General features: G+C 66.6%; 1 protein-coding gene across 1 annotated transcript; it reads right to left on the reverse strand.

Annotated features, from left to right (window-relative positions):
• Positions 1-16,766: 16,766 nt before the first annotated feature.
• Positions 16,767-18,073, reverse strand: LOC142825181 (uncharacterized). The gene is made up of 3 exons (XM_075916955.1): positions 17,517-18,073; positions 17,135-17,272; positions 16,767-16,823 (listed from the first exon to the last, which is right to left on the reverse strand). The coding sequence occupies exons 1-3, from the start codon at positions 17,988-17,990 to the stop codon at positions 16,767-16,769; spliced, it is 669 nt and encodes a 222-aa protein (XP_075773070.1). The 5' UTR covers positions 17,991-18,073.
• Between the last annotated feature and the right edge of the window lie 2,087 nt (positions 18,074-20,160).

The following is a 20,160-nucleotide window of genomic DNA, read 5'->3' on the forward strand; positions in this document are numbered from 1 at the left end:
TGAACCGCGCCTGGGGACCGGCCGCGCCCTGGCCAAGCCCCGCAGGGCGCCCTCGCACCCGCCGGCCGGTGGGGAGCACGGGGGGTACCAAGCCCCGCTCCAGGCCCTGGGCTCCCAGAGCGTCCTGCCAGGGGCCCGGCGAGAGACCCGGCTCCCGGGGCCCCGCTCCAGCGCCCCCCAGCAGTTCCAGCCCCTTGGCTCGTCCCCCAGCCGAGCCCCCCTCTCTCGCTCGCCTGCGGCTGCCTCTGGCGGGCACTGGCCGGGCGCTTTCCCGCCTGCAGCCGCGGGCCAGGCCTTCTTGCCCTTCGCCTGTCACGGGGCGTCTCGCCGAAGCCCCCCGACCGCTGGCGCCTGCCCCTGCCCCCAGATTGCGCTTTGCTTTTGCCAGGCTCGCGCTACTGACTCCTATTTAGCGTGTGGCCTTCGCCCCGCTCCCCCCCCCCCCCCCGTGCTGCTCTGCCCTCCCCTGCTCTGGCTGCGCTCTGTGCCTGGGCCTGTCACTGCTCAGTGACCTGCCCGCACGGCAGGGGCCTCGGCTCGCCCGGGGGGTGATGGACACACAGCCACGGGGCACCAGCCACCCAGGGACCTCGGCTCGCCCGGGGGGTGATGGACACACAGCCACGGGGCACCAGCCACCCAGGGACCTCGGCTCACCCGGGGGGTGATGGACACACAGCCACGGGGCACCAGCCACCCAGGGGCCTCGGCTCGCCCGGGGGTGATGGACACACAGCCACGGGGCACCAGCCACCCAGGGACCTCGGCTCGCCCGGGGGGTGATGGACACACAGCCACGGGGCACCAGCCACCCAGGGACCTCGGCTCGCCTGGGGGTGATGGACACACAGCCACGGGGCACCAGCCACCCAGGGGCCTCGGCTCGCCCAGGAGGTGATGGACACACAGCCACGGGGCACCAGACACCCAGGGGCCTCGGCTCGCCCGGGGGGTGATGGACACACAGCCACGGGGCACCAGCCACCCAGGGGCCTCGGCTCGCCCAGGAGGTGATGGACACACAGCCACGGGGCACCAGCCACCCAGGGACCTCGGCTCGCCCGGGGGGTGATGGACACACAGCCACGGGGCACCAGCCACCCAGGGACCTCGGCTCGCCCGGGGGTGATGGACACACAGCCACGGGGCACCAGCCACCCAGGGACCTCGGCTCGCCCGGGGGGTGATGGACACACAGCCACGGGGCACCAGCCACCCAGGGACCTCGGCTCGCCCGGGGGTGATGGACACACAGCCACGGGGCACCAGCCACCCAGGGACCTCGGCTCACCCGGGGGGTGATGGACACACAGCCACGGGGCACCAGCCACCCAGGGGCCTCGGCTCGCCCGGGAGGTGATGGACACACAGCCACGGGGCACCAGCCACCCAGGGACCTCGGCTCGCCCGGGGGGTGATGGACACACAGCCACGGGGCACCAGCCACCCAGGGACCTCGGCTCGCCCGGGGGTGATGGACACACAGCCACGGGGCACCAGCCACCCAGGGGCCTCGGCTCGCCCGGGAGGTGATGGACACACAGCCACGGGGCACCAGCCACCCAGGGACCTCGGCTCGCCCGGGGGGTGATGGACACACAGCCACGGGGCACCAGCCACCCAGGGACCTCGGCTCGCCCGGGGGTGATGGACACACAGCCACGGGGCACCAGCCACCCAGGGACCTCGGCTCACCCGGGGGGTGATGGACACACAGCCACGGGGCACCAGCCACCCAGGGGCCTCGGCTCGCCCGGGAGGTGATGGACACACAGCCACGGGGCACCAGCCACCCAGGGACCTCGGCTCGCCCGGGGGGTGATGGACACACAGCCACGGGGCACCAGCCACCCAGGGACCTCGGCTCGCCCGGGGGTGATGGACACACAGCCACGGGGCACCAGCCACCCAGGGACCTCGGCTCGCCCGGGGGGTGATGGACACACAGCCACGGGGCACCAGCCACCCAGGGGCCTCGGCTCGCCCGGGGGGTGATGGACACACAGCCACGGGGCACCAGCCACACAGGGACCTCGGCTCGCCCGGGGGGTGATGGACACACAGCCACGGGGCACCAGCCACCCATGGACCTCGGCTCGCCAGGGGGTGATGGACACACAGCCACGGGGCACCAGCCACCCAGGGACCTCGGCTCGCCCGGGGGGTGATGGACACACAGCCACGGGGCACCAGCCACCCAGGGGCCTCGGCTCGCCCGGGGGGTGATGGACACACAGCCACGGGGCACCAGCCACCCAGGGGCCTCGGCTCGCCCGGGGGGTGATGGACACACAGCCACGGGGCACCAGCCACCCAGGGGCCTCGGCTCGCCCGGGGGGTGATGGACACACAGCCACGGGGCACCAGCCACCCAGGGGCCTCGGCTCGCCCGGGGGGTGATGGACACACAGCCACGGGGCACCAGCCACCCAGGGGCCTCGGCTCGCCCGGGGGGTGATGGACACACAGCCACGGGGCACCAGCCACCCAGGGGCCTCGGCTCGCCCGGGGGGTGATGGACACACAGCCACGGGGCACCAGCCACCCATGGACCTCGGCTCGCCCGGGGGGTGATGGACACACAGCCACGGGGCACCAGCCACCCAGGAGCCTCGGCTCGCCCGGGGGGTGATGGACACACAGCCACGGGGCACCAGCCACCCAGGGACCTCGGCTCGCCCGGGGGGTGATGGACACACAGCCACGGGGCACCAGCCACCCAGGGACCTCGGCTCGCCCGGGGGGTGATGGACACACAGCCACGGGGCACCAGCCACCCAGGGACCTCGGCTCGCCCGGGGGGTGATGGACACACAGCCACGGGGCACCAGCCACCCAGGGACCTCGGCTCGCCCGGGGGGGTGATGGACACACAGCCACGGGGCACCAGCCACCCATGTACCTCGGCTCGCCCGGGGGGTGATGGACACACAGCCACGGGGCACCAGCCACCCATGGACCTCGGCTCGCCCGGGGGGTGATGGACACACAGCCACGGGGCACCAGCCACCCAGGGACCTCGGTTCGCCCGGGGGGTGATGGACACACAGCCACGGGGCACCAGCCACCCAGGGACCTCGGCTTGCCCGGGGGGTGATGGACACACAGCCACGGGGCACCAGCCACCCAGGGGCCTCGGCTCGCCCGGGGGGTGATGGACACACAGCCACGGGGCACCAGCCACCCAGGGACCTCGGCTCGCCCGGGGGGTGATGGACACACAGCCACGGGGCACCAGACACCCAGGGGCCTCGGCTCGCCCGGGGGGCGGGTGATGGACACACAGCCACGGGGCACCAGCCACCCAGGGACCTCGGCTCGCCCGGGGGGCGGGTGATGGACACACAGCCACGGGGCACCAGCCACCCAGGGGCCTCGGCTCGCCCGGGGGGTGATGGACACACAGCCACGGGGCACCAGCCACCCAGGGGCCTCGGCTCGCCCGGGGGGTGATGGACACACAGCCACGGGGCACCAGCCACCCAGGGGCCTCGGCTCGCCCGGGGGGTGATGGACACACAGCCACGGGGCACCAGCCACCCAGGGGCCTCGGCTCGCCCGGGGGGTGATGGACACACAGCCACGGGGCACCAGCCACCCAGGGGCCTCGGCTCGCCCGGGGGGTGATGGACACACAGCCACGGGGCACCAGCCACCCAGGGGCCTCGGCTCGCCCGGGGGGTGATGGACACACAGCCACGGGGCACCAGCCACCCAGGGGCCTCGGCTCGCCCGGGGGGTGATGGACACACAGCCACGGGGCACCAGCCACCCAGGGACCTCGGCTCGCCCGGGGGGTGATGGACACACAGCCACGGGGCACCAGCCACCCAGGGACCTCGGCTCGCCCGGGGGTGATGGACACACAGCCACGGGGCACCAGCCACCCATGGACCTCGGCTCGCCCGGGGGGTGATGGACACACAGCCACGGGGCACCAGCCACCCATGGACCTCGGCTCGCCCGGGGGGTGATGGACACACAGCCACGGGGCACCAGCCACCCAGGGACCTCGGCTCGCCCGGGGGGTGATGGACACACAGCCACGGGGCACCAGCCACCCAGGGACCTCGGCTCGCCCGGGGGGTGATGGACACACAGCCACGGGGCACCAGCCACCCAGGGGCCTCGGCTCGCCCGGGGGGTGATGGACACACAGCCACGGGGCACCAGCCACCCAGGGACCTCGGCTCGCCCGGGGGGTGATGGACACACAGCCACGGGGCACCAGACACCCAGGGGCCTCGGCTCGCCCGGGGGGCGGGTGATGGACACACAGCCACGGGGCACCAGCCACCCAGGGACCTCGGCTCGCCCGGGGGGCGGGTGATGGACACACAGCCACGGGGCACCAGCCACCCAGGGACCTCGGCTCGCCCGGGGGGTGATGGACACACAGCCACGGGGCTCCAGCGCCCCCCAGCAGTTCCAGCCCCTTGGCTCGTCCCCCAGCCGAGCCCCCCTCTCTCGCTCGCCTGCGGCTGCCTCTGGCGGGCACTGGCCGGGCGCTTTCCCGCCTGCAGCCGCGGGCCAGGCCTTCTTGCCCTTCGCCTGTCACGGGGCGTCTCGCCGAAGCCCCCCGACCGCTGGCGCCTGCCCCTGCCCCCAGATTGCGCTTTGCTTTTGCCAGGCTCGCGCTACTGACTCCTATTTAGCGTGTGGCCTTCGCCCCGCTCCCCCCCCCCCCGTGCTGCTCTGCCCTCCCCTGCTCTGGCTGCGCTCTGTGCCTGGGCCTGTCACTGCTCAGTGACCTGCCCGCACGGCAGGGGCCTCGGCTCGCCCGGGGGGTGATGGACACACAGCCACGGGGCACCAGCCACCCAGGGACCTCGGCTCGCCCGGGGGTGATGGACACACAGCCACGGGGCACCAGCCACCCAGGGACCTCGGCTCGCCCGGGGGGTGATGGACACACAGCCACGGGGCACCAGCCACCCAGGGGCCTCGGCTCCCCCGGGAGGTGATGGACACACAGCCACGGGGCACCAGACACCCAGGGGCCTCGGCTCGCCCGGGGGGTGATGGACACACAGCCACGGGGCACCAGCCACCCAGGGGCCTCGGCTCGCCCGGGGGGTGATGGACACACAGCCACGGGGCACCAGCCACCCAGGGGCCTCGGCTCGCCCGGGGGGTGATGGACACACAGCCACGGGGCACCAGCCACCCAGGGGCCTCGGCTCGCCCGGGGGGTGATGGACACACAGCCACGGGGCACCAGCCACCCAGGGGCCTCGGCTCGCCCGGGGGGTGATGGACACACAGCCACGGGGCACCAGCCACCCAGGGGCCTCGGCTCGCCCGGGGGGTGATGGACACACAGCCACGGGGCACCAGCCACCCAGGGGCCTCGGCTCGCCCGGGGGGTGATGGACACACAGCCACGGGGCACCAGCCACCCAGGGGCCTCGGCTCGCCCGGGGGGTGATGGACACACAGCCACGGGGCACCAGCCACCCAGGGGCCTCGGCTCGCCCGGGGGGTGATGGACACACAGCCACGGGGCACCAGCCACCCAGGGGTCTCGGCTCGCCCGGGGGGTGATGGACACACAGCCACGGGGCACCAGCCACCCAGGGACCTCGGCTCGCCCGGGGGGTGATGGACACACAGCCACGGGGTACCAGACACCCAGGGACCTCGGCTCGCCCGGGGGGCGGGTGATGGACACACAGCCACGGGGCACCAGCCACCCAGGGACCTCGGCTCGCCCGGGGGTTGATGGACATACAGCCACGGGGCACCAGCCACCCAGGGGCCTCGGCTCGCCCGGGGGGTGATGGACACACAGCCACGGGGCACCAGCCACCCAGGGACCTCGGCTCGCCCGGGGGTGATGGACACACAGCCACGGGGCACCAGCCACCCAGGGACCTCGGCTTCCCCGGGGGGTGATGGACACACAGCCACGGGGCACCAGCCACCCAGGGACCTCGGCTCACCCGGGAGGTGATGGACACACAGCCACGGGGCACCAGCCACCCAGGGGCCTCGGCTCGCCCGGGGGGTGATGGACACACAGCCACGGGGCACCGGACACCCAGGGACCTCGGCTCGCCCGGGGGGTGATGGACACACAGCCACGGGGCACCAGCCACCCAGGGGCCTCAGCGCTGCTGCCACGCAGCCCCAGGGGGAGTGCACGTGCCTGGCCCCTGCCCCACCTGCACCTGCTCCTCTGCTCCAGCATTGCAGAGCCCTGGGCAGTGCCAGGGCGCCCCACAGGACCAGGGCAGTTTGTGGGGCCGTGCGTCAGAGAGCCCAGAAATGGCTCACAGCCCGATCGGTGCTCGCTCTCTGTGCTACGGCCCTGTGCCCTGGGCCTGCTCGCTCTCTGTGCTACGGCCCTCCGCTCTTGGCCTGCTCGCTCTCTGTGCTACGGCCCTCCGCTCTCGCCCTGCTCGCTCTCTGTGCTACGGCCCTGTGCCCTGGGCCTGCTCGCTCTCTGTGCTACGGCCCTCCGCTCTCGCCCTGCTCGCTCTCTGTGCTACGGCCCTGTGCCCTGGGCCTGCTCTCTCTCTGTGCTATGGCCCTCCGCTCTCGTCCTGCTCGCTCTCTGTGCTACGGCCCTCCGCTCTCGCCCTGCTCGCTCTCTGTGCTACGGCCCTGTGCCCTGGGCCTGCTCGCTCTCTGTGCTATGGCCCTCCGCTCTCGTCCTGCTCGCTCTCTGTGCTACGGCCCTCCGCTCTCGTCCTGCTCGCTCTCTGTGCTACGGCCCTCCGCTCTCGGCCTGCTCGCTCTCTGTGCTACGGCCCTCCGCTCTCGGCCTGCTCGCTCTCTGTGCTACGGCCCTCCGCTCTCGTCCTGCTCGCTCTCTGTGCTACAGCCCTCCGCTCTCGTCCTGCTCGCTCTCTGTGCTACGGCCCTCCGCTCTCGGCCTGCTCGCTCTCTGTGCTACGGCCCTGTGCCCTGGGCCTGCTCGCTCTCTGTGCTACGGCCCTCCGCTCTCGTCCTGCTTGCTCTCTGTGCTACGGCCCTCCACTCTTGGCCTGCTCGCTCTCTGTGCTACGGCCCTCCGCTCTCGTCCTGCTCGCTCTCTGTGCTACGGCCCTCCGCTCTCGCCCTGCTCGCTCTCTGTGCTACGGCCCTCCGCTCTCGTCCTGCTTGCTCTCTGTGCTACGGCCCTCCGCTCTCGCCCTGCTCGCTCTCTGTGCTACGGCCCTCCGCTCTCGGCCTGCTCGCTCTCTGTGCTACGGCCCTCCGCTCTCGGCCTGCTCGCTCTCTGTGCTACGGCCCTCCGCTCTCGTCCTGCTCGCTCTCTGTGCTACGGCCCTGTGCTCTCGTCCTGCTCGCTCTCTGTGCTACGGCCCTCCGCTCTCGGCCTGCTCGCTCTCTGTGCTACGGCCCTCCGCTCTCGTCCTGCTCGCTCTCTGTGCTACGGCCCTCCGCTCTCGGCCTGCTCGCTCTCTGTGCTACGGCCCTCCGCTCTCGTCCTGCTCGCTCTCTGTGCTACGGCCCTGTGCCCTGGGCCTGCTCGCTCTCTGTGCTACGGCCCTCCGCTCTCGTCCTGCTCGCTCTGTGTGCTACGGCCCTCCGCTCTCGTCCTGCTCGCTCTCTGTGCTACGGCCCTGTGCCCTGGGCCTGCTCGCTCTCTGTGCTACGGCCCTGTGCTCTCGTCCTGCTCGCTCTCTGTGCTACGGCCCTCCGCTCTCGTCCTGCTCGCTCTCTGTGCTACGGCCCTGTGCCCTGGGCCTGCTCGCTCTCTGTGCTACGGCCCTCCGCTCTCGTCCTGCTTGCTCTCTGTGCTACGGCCCTCCACTCTTGGCCTGCTCGCTCTCTGTGCTACGGCCCTCCGCTCTCGTCCTGCTCGCTCTCTGTGCTACGGCCCTCCGCTCTCGCCCTGCTCGCTCTCTGTGCTACGGCCCTCCGCTCTCGTCCTGCTTGCTCTCTGTGCTACGGCCCTCCACTCTTGGCCTGCTCGCTCTCTGTGCTACGGCCCTCCGCTCTCGTCCTGCTCGCTCTCTGTGCTACGGCCCTCCGCTCTCGCCCTGCTCGCTCTCTGTGCTACGGCCCTCCGCTCTCGTCCTGCTCGCTCTCTGTGCTACGGCCCTCCGCTCTCGCCCTGCTCGCTCTCTGTGCTACGGCCCTCCGCTCTCGGCCTGCTCGCTCTCTGTGCTACGGCCCTCCGCTCTCGGCCTGCTCGCTCTCTGTGCTACGGCCCTCCGCTCTCGTCCTGCTCGCTCTCTGTGCTAAGGCCCTCCGCTCTCGCCCTGCTCGCTCTCTGTGCTACGGCCCTCCGCTCTCGTCCTGCTCGCTCTCTGTGCTACGGCCCTCCGCTCTCGCCCTGCTCGCTCTCTGTGCTACGGCCCTCCGCTCTCGGCCTGCTCGCTCTCTGTGCTACGGCCCTCCGCTCTCGGCCTGCTCGCTCTCTGTGCTACGGCCCTCCGCTCTCGGCCTGCTCGCTCTCTGTGCTACGGCCCTCCGCTCTCGTCCTGCTCGCTCTCTGTGCTACGGCCCTCCGCTCTCGGCCTGCTCGCTCTCTGTGCTACGGCCCTCCGCTCTCGTCCTGCTCGCTCTGTGTGCTACGGCCCTCCGCTCTCGTCCTGCTCGCTCTGTGTGCTACGGCCCTCCGCTCTCGTCCTGCTCGCTCTCTGTGCTACGGCCCTCCGCTCTCGGCCTGCTCGCTCTCTGTGCTACGGCCCTCCGCTCTCGTCCTGCTCGCTCTCTGTGCTACGGCCCTCCGCTCTCGGCCTGCTCGCTCTCTGTGCTACGGCCCTCCGCTCTCGGCCTGCTCGCTCTCTGTGCTACGGCCCTCCGCTCTCGGCCTGCTCACTCTCTGTGCTACGGCCCTCCGCTCTCGGCCTGCTCGCTCTCTGTGCTACGGCCCTGTGCTCTCGTCCTGCTCGCTCTCTGTGCTACGGCCCTCCGCTCTCGGCCTGCTCGCTCTCTGTGCTACGGCCCTGTGCCCTGGGCCTGCTCGCTCTGTGTGCTACGGCCCTCCGCTCTCGTCCTGCTCGCTGTCTGTGCTACGGCCCTCCGCTCTCGTCCTGCTCGCTCTCTGTGCTACGGCCCTCCGCTCTCGTCCTGCTCGCTCTCTGTGCTACGGCCCTCCGCTCTCGTCCTGCTCGCTCTCTGTGCTAAGGCCCTCCGCTCTCGGCCTGCTCGCTCTCTGTGCTACGGACCTCCGCTCTCGTCCTGCTCGCTCTCTGTGCTACGGCCCTCCGCTCTCGTCCTGCTCGGTCTCTGTGCTACGGCCCTCCGCTCTCGTCCTGCTCGCTCTCTGTGCTACGGCCCTCCGCTCTCGTCCTGCTCGCTCTCTGTGCTACGGCCCTCCGCTCTCGTCCTGCTCGCTCTCTGTGCTACGGCCCTCCGCTCTCGGCCTGCTCGCTCTCTGTGCTACGGCCCTCCGCTCTCGGCCTGCTCGCTCTCTGTGCTACGGCCCTCCGCTCTCGGCCTGCTCGCTCTCTGTGCTAAGGCCCTCCGCTCTCGCCCTGCTCGCTCTCTGTGCTACGGCCCTCCGCTCTCAGCCTGCTCGCTCTCTGTGCTACGGCCCTCCGCTCTCGGCCTGCTCGCTCTCTGTGCTACGGCCCTCCAAAATCGCCCTGCTCGCTCTCTGTGCTACGGCCCTCCGCTCTCGTCCTGCTCGCTCTCTGTGCTACGGCCCTCCGCTCTCATGCTGCTCGCTCTTTGTGCTACGGCCCTGTGCTCTCGTCCTGCTCGCCCTCTGTGCTACGGCCCTGTGCTCTCGTCCTGCTCGCTCTCTGTGCTACGGCCCTGTGCTCTCGTCCTGCTCGCTCTCTGTGCTACGGCCCTCCGCTCTCGGCCTGCTTGCTCTCTGTGCTACGGCCCTGTGCTCTCGTCCTGCTCGCTCTCTGTGCTACGGCCCTGTGCTCTCGTCCTGCTCGCTCTCTGTGCTACGGCCCTGTGCTCTCGGCCTGCTCGCTCTCTGTGCTACGGCCCTCCGCTCTCGTCCTGCTCGCTCTCTGTGCTACGGCCCTCCGCTCTCGGCCTGCTCGCTCTCTGTGCTACGGCCCTCCGCTCTCGGCCTGCTCGCTCTCTGTGCTACGGCCCTGTGCCCTGGGCCTGCTCGCTCTCTGTGCTACGGCCCTCCGCTCTCGTCCTGCTCGCTCTCTGTGCTACGGCCCTCCGCTCTCGTCCTGCTCGCTCTCTGTGCTACGGCCCTGTGCCCTGGGCCTGCTCGCTCTCTGTGCTACGGCCCTCCGCTCTCGTCCTGCTCGCTCTCTGTGCTACGGCCCTCCGCTCTCGGCCTGCTCGCTCTCTGTGCTACGGCCCTCCGCTCTCGGCCTGCTCGCTCTCTGTGCTACGGCCCTCCGCTCTCGTCCTGCTCGCTCTCTGTGCTACGGCCCTCCGCTCTCGTCCTGCTCGCTCTCTGTGCTACGGCCCTCCGCTCTCGTCCTGCTCGCTCTCTGTGCTAAGGCCCTCCGCTCTCGGCCTGCTCGCTCTCTGTGCTACGGACCTCCGCTCTCGTCCTGCTCGCTCTCTGTGCTACGGCCCTCCGCTCTCGTCCTGCTCGCTCTCTGTGCTACGGCCCTCCGCTCTCGTCCTGCTCGCTCTCTGTGCTACGGCCCTCCGCTCTCGGCCTGCTCGCTCTCTGTGCTACGGCCCTCCGCTCTCGGCCTGCTCACTCTCTGTGCTACGGCCCTCCGCTCTCGGCCTGCTCGCTCTCTGTGCTAAGGCCCTCCGCTCTCGCCCTGCTCGCTCTCTGTGCTACGGCCCTCCGCTCTCAGCCTGCTCGCTCTCTGTGCTACGGCCCTCCGCTCTCGTCCTGCTCGCTCTCTGTGCTACGGCCCTCCGCTCTCATGCTGCTCGCTCTTTGTGCTACGGCCCTGTGCTCTCGTCCTGCTCGCCCTCTGTGCTACGGCCCTGTGCTCTCGTCCTGCTCGCTCTCTGTGCTACGGCCCTGTGCTCTCGTCCTGCTCGCTCTCTGTGCTACGGCCCTGTGCTCTCGTCCTGCTCGCTCTCTGTGCTACGGCCCTGTGCTCTCGGCCTGCTCGCTCTCTGTGCTACGGCCCTCCGCTCTCGTCCTGCTCGCTCTCTGTGCTACGGCCCTCCGCTCTCGGCCTGCTCGCTCTCTGTGCTACGGCCCTCCGCTCTCGGCCTGCTCGCTCTCTGTGCTACGGCCCTGTGCCCTGGGCCTGCTCGCTCTCTGTGCTACGGCCCTCCGCTCTCGTCCTGCTCGCTCTCTGTGCTACGGCCCTCCGCTCTCGTCCTGCTCGCTCTCTGTGCTACGGCCCTGTGCCCTGGGCCTGCTCGCTCTCTGTGCTACGGCCCTCCGCTCTCGTCCTGCTCGCTCTCTGTGCTACGGCCCTCCGCTCTCGGCCTGCTCGCTCTCTGTGCTACGGCCCTCCGCTCTCGGCCTGCTCGCTCTCTGTGCTACGGCCCTCCGCTCTCGTCCTGCTCGCTCTCTGTGCTACGGCCCTCCGCTCTCGTCCTGCTCGCTCTCTGTGCTACGGCCCTCCGCTCTCGTCCTGCTCGCTCTCTGTGCTAAGGCCCTCCGCTCTCGGCCTGCTCGCTCTCTGTGCTACGGACCTCCGCTCTCGTCCTGCTCGCTCTCTGTGCTACGGCCCTCCGCTCTCGTCCTGCTCGCTCTCTGTGCTACGGCCCTCCGCTCTCGTCCTGCTCGCTCTCTGTGCTACGGCCCTCCGCTCTCGGCCTGCTCGCTCTCTGTGCTACGGCCCTCCGCTCTCGGCCTGCTCACTCTCTGTGCTACGGCCCTCCGCTCTCGGCCTGCTCGCTCTCTGTGCTAAGGCCCTCCGCTCTCGCCCTGCTCGCTCTCTGTGCTACGGCCCTCCGCTCTCAGCCTGCTCGCTCTCTGTGCTACGGCCCTCCGCTCTCGTCCTGCTCGCTCTCTGTGCTACGGCCCTCCGCTCTCATGCTGCTCGCTCTTTGTGCTACGGCCCTGTGCTCTCGTCCTGCTCGCCCTCTGTGCTACGGCCCTGTGCTCTCGTCCTGCTCGCTCTCTGTGCTACGGCCCTGTGCTCTCGTCCTGCTCGCTCTCTGTGCTACGGCCCTCCGCTCTCGGCCTGCTTGCTCTCTGTGCTACGGCCCTGTGCTCTCGTCCTGCTCGCTCTCTGTGCTACGGCCCTGTGCTCTCGTCCTGCTCGCTCTCTGTGCTACGGCCCTGTGCTCTCGGCCTGCTCGCTCTCTGTGCTACGGCCCTCCGCTCTCGTCCTGCTCGCTCTCTGTGCTACGGCCCTCCGCTCTCGGCCTGCTCGCTCTCTGTGCTACGGCCCTCCGCTCTCGGCCTGCTCGCTCTCTGTGCTACGGCCCTGTGCCCTGGGCCTGCTCGCTCTCTGTGCTACGGCCCTCCGCTCTCGGCCTGCTCGCTCTCTGTGCTACGGCCCTCCTCTCTCAGCCTGCTCGCTCTCTGTGCTACGGCCCTCCGCTCTCGTCCTGCTCGCTCTCTGTGCTACGGCCCTCCGCTCTCGTCCTGCTCGCTCTCTGTGCTACGGCCCTGTGCCCTGGGCCTGCTCGCTCTCTGTGCTACGGCCCTCCGCTCTCGTCCTGCTCGCTCTCTGTGCTACGGCCCTCCGCTCTCGGCCTGCTCGCTCTCTGTGCTACGGCCCTCCGCTCTCGGCCTGCTCGCTCTCTGTGCTACGGCCCTCCGCTCTCGTCCTGCTCGCTCTCTGTGCTACGGCCCTCCGCTCTCGTCCTGCTCGCTCTCTGTGCTACGGCCCTCCGCTCTCGTCCTGCTCGGTCTCTGTGCTACGGCCCTCCGCTCTCGGCCTGCTCGCTCTCTGTGCTACGGCCCTCCGCTCTCGGCCTGCTCGCTCTCTGTGCTACGGCCCTCCGCTCTCGGCCTGCTCGCTCTCTGTGCTACGGCCCTCCACTCTTGGCCTGCTCGCTCTCTGTGCTACGGCCCTTCGCTCTGCCTGCTCGCTCTCTGTGCTACGGCCCTCCGCTCTCGCCCTGCTCGCTCTCTGTGCTACAGCCCTCCGCTCTCGTCCTGCTCGCTCTCTGTGCTACGGCCCTCCGCTCTCGGCCTGCTCGCTCTCTGTGCTACGGCCCTCCGCTCTTGGCCTGCTCGCTCTCTGTGCTACGGCCCTCCGCTCTCGTCCTGCTCGCTCTCTGTGCTACGGCCCTCCGCTCTGCCTGCTCGCTCTCTGCTACAACCCTGTGCTCTCAGCCTGCTTGCTTTCTGTGCTATGGCATCTGCTTTCTTTCTCTCTCCCACTTTAGAGGATCCACAGCTCCCCTTCTGTCACTGCGAGCCCTATTCCTTCTCCCCTGAGGCTCGAGCTACAAGGGTCACACTTGCTTTCCTCTGCTCTGGGGCCCCCTCTGGGAGACGCCTTTCTCAATAACCCCCTTGCCCTCGGATGGGAGTAAGGCACCAGCAGGGTAAGGCAGGGCCGAGCTGCAGGCCGCGAGTGGCGCTAGTTAACGTCGGCTCAGAGACACAGCCGGCTGTCTGCGCTCTGCTCTAGGAACCTTGGCTCTGTGATCATGTTCCGTTTGCAGTCCTAGCCCGGCTGCTGCTCACAGGTGTGCCGAGCCAGTTACCTGTTGGCAGGTGGATGTACGTGGTTGCAGTCACGTAGTCACAATGACCTTTGGTACCAAGAGCAAGTGCGTGGCAGGAGCGGCAAGCTGCCAACTTGGCTGGACCACAAGAAAAGCTCAGTCAGCATGGAGGAGAGAGAATCTGGTTTGACGAGTTCGTTTGGTGACTGGCTGTGGCTGCTAACTCCCGCCAATGCCCTTCTCTCCTCTGTACCTCTTCCTCCCCCCTCCCACTGGCTCTGTGTCTTCACTGGAAGCCTGGGAGGGGAGCCCTCTGGGGTGGGAGTTGTCTCCAAGCCCCTGGAACTCATAGACTCAGAGACTTTAAGGTCAGAAGGGACCATTATGATCATCTAGTCTGACCCCCTGCACAGTGCAGGCCACAGAATCTCACCCACCCCTCTTAGAATAATCCTCTCACCTATACCTCCGATACTGAAGTCCTCAAATGATGGTTTAAAGGCCCCAAAATACAGAGAATCCTCCAGCAAGTGACCCGTGCCCCATGCTACAGAGGGAGGCGAAAAACCTCCAGGGCCTCTGCCATATTTGGGGTCGGGAAGGAATTTTCCTCCAGGGTAGATTGGCAATCACCTGAACCCTGAGATGCGGCAAGACTCACCAGCCAGACACCCAGGAAAAAGTTCTCTATAGCAACTCCTATCTTCCCACCATTGGCCTATTTCCCACGGATAGTGAAAGGCCCATTAATTATGTTACCTCATCGGGAGCTCTTTTTCTTTGGAGTGTTTTATGCATACGGGAGGAGCGGCGAGTGGGAAGAAGGAGGTTGCCAACTGGATTACAAGCCTCAGGGTATGTCTACACTACCCCGCTAGTTCGAACTAGCAGGGTAATGTAGGCATACCGCACTTGCTAATGAAGCCCGGGATTTGAATTTCCCGGGCTTCATTAGCATAAGCGGGGAGCCGCCATTTTTAAATCCCCGCTGCTTCGAACCCCGTGTAGCGCGGCTACACGGGGCTCGAACTAGGTAGTTCGGACTAGGGTGCCTATTCCGAACTACCGTTACTCCTCGGAATAGGCACCCTAGTCCGAACTACCTAGTTCGAGCCCCGTGTAGCCGTGCTACACGGGGTTCGAAGCAGCGGGGATTTTAAAATGGCGGCTCCCCGCTTATGCTAATGAAGCCCGGGAAATTCAAATCCCGGGCTTCATTAGCAAGTGCGGTATGCCTACATTACCCTCCTAGTTCGAACTAGGAGGGTAGTGTAGACATACCCTCAGAGGGTCTGTCTACACTACAAAGTTAATTTGAACTAACAGCCGTTAGTTCGGATTAACTTTAATAGGCGCTACACAGGCAAACCGCTAGTTCGAACTTAATTGGAACTAGCGGAGCGCTTAATTCGAACTAGGTAAACCTCATTCCACGAGTACTAAGCCTAGTTCGAATTCACTAGTTCGAATTAAAGGCTGTGTAGCCCCTTAATTCGAACTAGTGGGCGGCTAGCCCTCCCCAGCTTTCCCTGGTGGCCACTCTGGGCCAAACCTGGAAAACTCTTCTGCCCCCCTCCCGGCCCCGGACCCCTTAAAGGGGCACAGTCTGGCTACCGTGCCCGTGCCAGTTGCAAGCCTGCCAGCACCCAGCCAGCAGACCCTGCACCTGGCACGGGATGAGCCAGCCACTGGCTGCCACCCAGCCCTCTGCCTCTTCCCAGGACCAGGCTGGCGGCTCCCAGGAGCCTGCCCAGGGCTGCAAGAGGCGGGCACCCGCCTGGTCAAGTGCGGAGATCGTGGACCTCATTGAGGTTTGGGGGGAGGCCTCCAACGTCCACGATCTCCGCACTAGCCACAGGAACGCGGCCGTCTACAGCTGCATGGCTGCCAGCATGGCCACCAGAGGCCACATGCGGACCCGGGAGCAGGTCCACTGCAAAATAAAGGACCTGTGGCAGGCCTATTCCAGGGCCTGCCAGCCAGGGGCCGACCCGGAGACCTGCCCCCACTTTGAGGCCCTGGACCGCATCCTGGGGGCTCACGCCATCCATGCCCCCCGGGTGGTGATCGACCCCAGGGCAGAGGGCCCCGTCCCTGACACCGAGGAGGAGGAGGAGGACGCTGAGAACCAGGAGCCTGCAGGGAGCCTGCCCAGGACCCAGGACTCCCAAGGCACCCCACAGAGCACATCGCCTGTGTCGTCCGAGGCCGAGGAGGGCTCCGCATGTGAGTGCCATCATGCTCCCCTTATGAGTATGGGAGGGTGGGGGGAGAAGGAGCCCAGGGACTGTGCGCCTGGGCCTTGCCCACCATAGCGCAGCAGCTGGGCATCATGCAGGGGCTCTGGCCTTGCAGAGGGGGTCTGGGTTTCACCCACCTTGTCCCCAGGGAGAATTGACCACTGCTCTTGTTTCACCTCAGCCGCAGCACCTGGGACTGCAGGGCACACCACTCTGCCTGCAACAACCACCCGCACCCGGGCCAGCAGGCATGCCAGGAACCAGGAGGAGTACCAGGGGCAGCACCTGCCGTTCCTGGAGCATCAGCTCCGCACCTAGGACCACTGGGTCCGGGAGGACCTGTGGCTGCGGCAGCGGACTTTGGAGGCAATGGAGGAGCAGGGCCGTGCCCTCAGAGGCCACCTCCAGACCTTGGTGGACAGGTTCCTGCCTCCTCCTGCTCCGGCCCCTGCGGCCATCCCAGCTCTCGCTCCTCCTCCCACCCCTGCTCCCCCTTCTGCTTCCTCCGCACCCCCCGTCCCTCCTGCCCCACCCTCCACACTCATTCCCCCCGACGCCCCTGCACCCGCAGTGCTGCGAGATGAGAGAGCCAGCAGGACCCCCAAGCCTGAGCTTTCCCTTCCCTTCCTCCCCTTCCACCCCTTTCCAGCTCCCTCCTCCCAGGTTTTCCCTCCCCTCTCCCACCCTCCCTCCTACCTCCCCCCACCCCAGTTATGTAAAATAAAAAGAGCTTTTGGTTGTTAAAACAGGTGTCTTTATTTGACATTAGAAAAGGGGGTTAGGGAGGGGAAAGGGGGGAGGGTGGAAGAAGGCCCCAGTGGGGCATGCAGGGAGAGTTCAGTCCTCCTCCTCCACATGGAAGCTCTCCCGCAGGGATTCCCGGATCTGGACGGCCCCCCGCTGGGCTTCCTGGACGGCGGCGGTGCAGGGCTGAGTGTAGTGGCCAGCCATGCGCTCAGCCTCAGCCATCCAGGCTGGCAGGAAAGCCTCCCCCTTTCGCTCACACAAATTGTGCAGCACACAACACGCTGCCACCACGGGAGGGATATTGTGCTCGACGAGGTCGAGGCGAGTGAGGAAGCACCTAAATCTGGCTTTCAGTCAGCCGAAGGCCCCCTCGATCATGATGCGGGCCTTGGTCAGCTTGGCATTAAAGGCCTGGTGGGAGGGGTTGAGGTGCCCCGTGTAGGGCTTCATGAGCCAGGGCTGTAGGGGGTAGGCTGCATCCCCCACCAGGCACACAGGCATGTCCACGTCCCCGACCCTGATGTGGCAATCGGGGAAGAAGGTCTCGGCATGCAGCCTCTGGCACACGGAGGAGTTCCGGTACACCCGGGTGTCGTGTGCCTTGCCGGACCAGCCCACAGTAATGTCCATGAACTGTCCCTGGTGGTCACACACAGCCTGCAGGAGCATGGAGAAGTACCCCTTTTGGTTGATGTACTGGGAGGCCTGGTGTTCCGGGGCACGGATGGGGGTGTGTGTCCCGTCGATGCCCCCCCCCCGCAGTTGGGGAAGCCGAGGGCGCCGAACCCCCGGATGACGGCGTCTGGGTCGGCAAGGCAGACCACCCTGCGGAGCAGCACCCGGTTGATGGCCTTGACCACCTGCAGAGAAACCATGAATCACTGGGACGCCCAGGTGGCTGGGAGCGTTCGTTCCCTAGCACTGCCCCGTGCCCCACTCCCAGAAGCAACTCCCCCGGGCGGCGTGTAGTACGGCCGGGAGAGACCGAACCCTCCGGTGCGGAGCACTTTCGCCTCCTCCCCCCACCTCCATTTTCCCTGGGGCGGCCCATCCCCTCCTTGCAGCCGCCCTTCCCCCCGGCCTAGTGGCCGGTGAGTGCCGTACCTGCATGAGCACCGCTCCGACGGTGGATCTCCCCACGCCGAACTGGTTCCCGACGGATCGGTAGCTGTCCGGCGTGGAGAGCTTCCAGAGGGCGATGGTCACACGCTTCTGGAGGGGGATGGCGGGCCTCATGCGAGTGTCCCTTCTGCGCAGGGCAGGGGCGAGCCACTCGCAGAGCTCCAGGAAGGTGTCCCTCCTCATCCTGAAGTTCTGGGTCCACTGTTGGTCTCCCCAGCGCTCCAGGACGATGCGGTCCCACCAGTCGCTGCTGGTGTCCAGATGCCAGATGCGGCGGGGCACGCCGGCGTCTGGGCGCTGCTGCGGCTCCTCCACAGCCCCCAGGGAGGCCAGGTGGAGAGGTAGGGGGCTGACGTGCACCAGGTGGTGCCAGGCAGCCTCCAGCCATTGCTGGCAGGCTTGCAGCAGCAAGTCCAAAAACTGCACCAGAAAGTGCAGGGCGAGCTCTGGCTCCATGTTGCCAACTGTGGCGGCGTCCCCAAAGGGAAGCACCGACACAGACGGGCGCAGAGAAAAACGCTTTGCTGTCCCTCGGCGAGATAGGCAAGCAAGCGGAAAAGCTGAGAACCGGCTGTCCAGTGGGGTCCCTTTAAGCACGAGCCTCAGATAGCCTCAGACAGCAGCCACACAAAGCAACTACTGACCTGATGCCCTGCCAGAACCGGTTTCAGCCGCCCTTAAATGCGCCTCAGTGTCCAATCGGTGTGGACACGCTAGTTTGAATTAGCAAAATGCTAGTTTGAACTAGTTTTTAAGTCTAGATGAACTAATTCGAATTAGCTTAGTTCGAATTAACTAATTTGAACTAAGTTCGAATTAGCGCAGTAGTGTAGACATACCCCGAGGGGGGTCATGTTAGTCTGTATCTGCAAACGCAGTGAGAAGTCCTGTGGCCCTTGTCTAGACTACACTGTTTTTTCGAAAAAGCTCCCCCTGCGTCCACACTGCAATTGCGTTCTGTTGAACGAATGCGGTGGGGGAGGGGGGAATTCGACATTGGGAACCCTCAATATCCACTCTAGAGCTCTTTCAAAGAAAGGCACGTGTGGGTGCAGAACAGGGCCACTTTTCGAAAGAAGAGGCACTCAAGAAAAGCCCAGGTGCCTGGTGGCCGCTCTGTGAGTTGCAATCAGGGCTTTCTCTCCGTGCGGCTGGACGCTCTTTCGAAAAGCAGATGGCTTTTTCGGTCCGGTTTTGAGGTGTGGACGCTCTTTGGAAAGAAGCTTGCAGTCGAGACGTACCCCTAGAGACTAACATTTGAGCACAGGCTGTTGTGGATAAAACCCACTTCGTCAGATGCATGGAGTCACCTGTATTCCTGGAAAGTGGTTTGCATTTGTCAGTCGAAGTGCAGATTCTGTCCCCGTAACTCTGCGGTATTGTTTATTCCTAGGGTCACCTGGAAGATGCCAACATGGACGCTTGCCTGGTCTAACTAATTGGGGGACGCACTTGGCAGACCAGGGCACTCGGGTCTGCTGTGGATCCCAGTCATGAGCCTCAGCTGCCCTCACAGTGGCTTTATTGTCCCACACACCGCGCCTCAGGGCTCCCTTGTCTCTGGTCGCTTACAGACACCTCCCCCCCGGGAATGATGGAGCTGGGCGTGACCCTTCTGCGCTGCGCCGGCTCCCGGAGCTCGGGAGCTTCGCCACAGGGCCGTAGAGCGAGCGGCCAAACTGGGGCGTGGGCCTCCCCAGCGGGGCCTGGGGATGGCTCCACAGATGCACGTCGTGTGCCGTCTTTGGGAGGAGCTCTGGCTGCCAGCCCACGTGGTCAGGCTCCTGCAGGAGGTGAGGACAAAGGGACAGCTGGAGTCCTGCTGTCTTGGGGCTGACAACCAGGCCCCTCTGCCCTTGGGGAGGGCTCTCCTCCACCCCTCTCCCGTCACTCCCTCTCTGGGAGATGGTGGGGCTCTGGCTGTCAATCCTGGCATGGCACCAGCAGCACAGAAGTAAGGGTGGCAGTGGGGTGAGAAATCTGCTGTGAGAAGAGATGACAGATACCACTTTCCACAGTGCCTCCCTCCCATGTAGGACAAGAAGCAGTGGGCTCAAATCGCAGCAAGGGAGGGTTACTTTGAGCGTTAGGAACCTTGAGAGGTCATCAGGTCCAGCCTTCTGTACCGACAGCAGGACCCAGCACCAGCTAGCCCATCCCTGACAGGCGTCTGTCCAACCTGCTCTTACATATCTCCAGAGACAGGGATTCCACAACCTCCCCGGGAAACTTATCCCAGTGTTTAACCACCCTGGCAGGCAGGACGGTTTTCCTAATGGCCAACCTCAACCTCCCTGGCTGCAGTTTAAGCCCCTTGCTTCTTGTCCTGTCCTCAGAGGCCAAGGAGAACAATTTTTCTCCCTCTTCCCTATGACACCTTTTTAGGTACTTAAAAGCTGCTATCATGTCTCCTCTCAGTCTTCTCTTTTCCAGACTAAACAAGCCCAGTTCTTTCAGTCTTCCCTCATAGCTCATGTTCTCTGGACCTTTCATCATTCTTGTTGCTCTTCCCTGGACCTTCTCCAATTTCTCCACATTTTTCCCAAAATGTGGTTCCCAGAACTAGACACAATACTCCAATTGGGGCCTAATTAGCGCAGAGTAGAGCGGAAGAACGACTTCTCGT

This window comes from Pelodiscus sinensis, unplaced genomic scaffold, assembly GCF_049634645.1.
Source record: "Pelodiscus sinensis isolate JC-2024 unplaced genomic scaffold, ASM4963464v1 ctg56, whole genome shotgun sequence".
Taxonomy (NCBI): Eukaryota; Metazoa; Chordata; order Testudines; family Trionychidae; genus Pelodiscus; species Pelodiscus sinensis.

Excerpts from the sequence above, each read along its gene's own strand:
- LOC142825181 (XM_075916955.1), bottom strand. The coding sequence starts at position 17,990 with ATGGAGCCAGAGCTCGCCCTGCACTTTCTGGTGCAGTTTTTGGACTTG. Across the intron at positions 17,273-17,516 it reads TCGGAGCGGTGCTCATGCAG|GTGGTCAAGGCCATCAACCG; the intron begins GTACGGCACTCA and ends GTTTCTCTGCAG. Across the intron at positions 16,824-17,134 it reads CGGGACACACACCCCCATCC|GCCTTTAATGCCAAGCTGAC; the intron begins GTGCCCCGGAAC and ends CCCTCCCACCAG.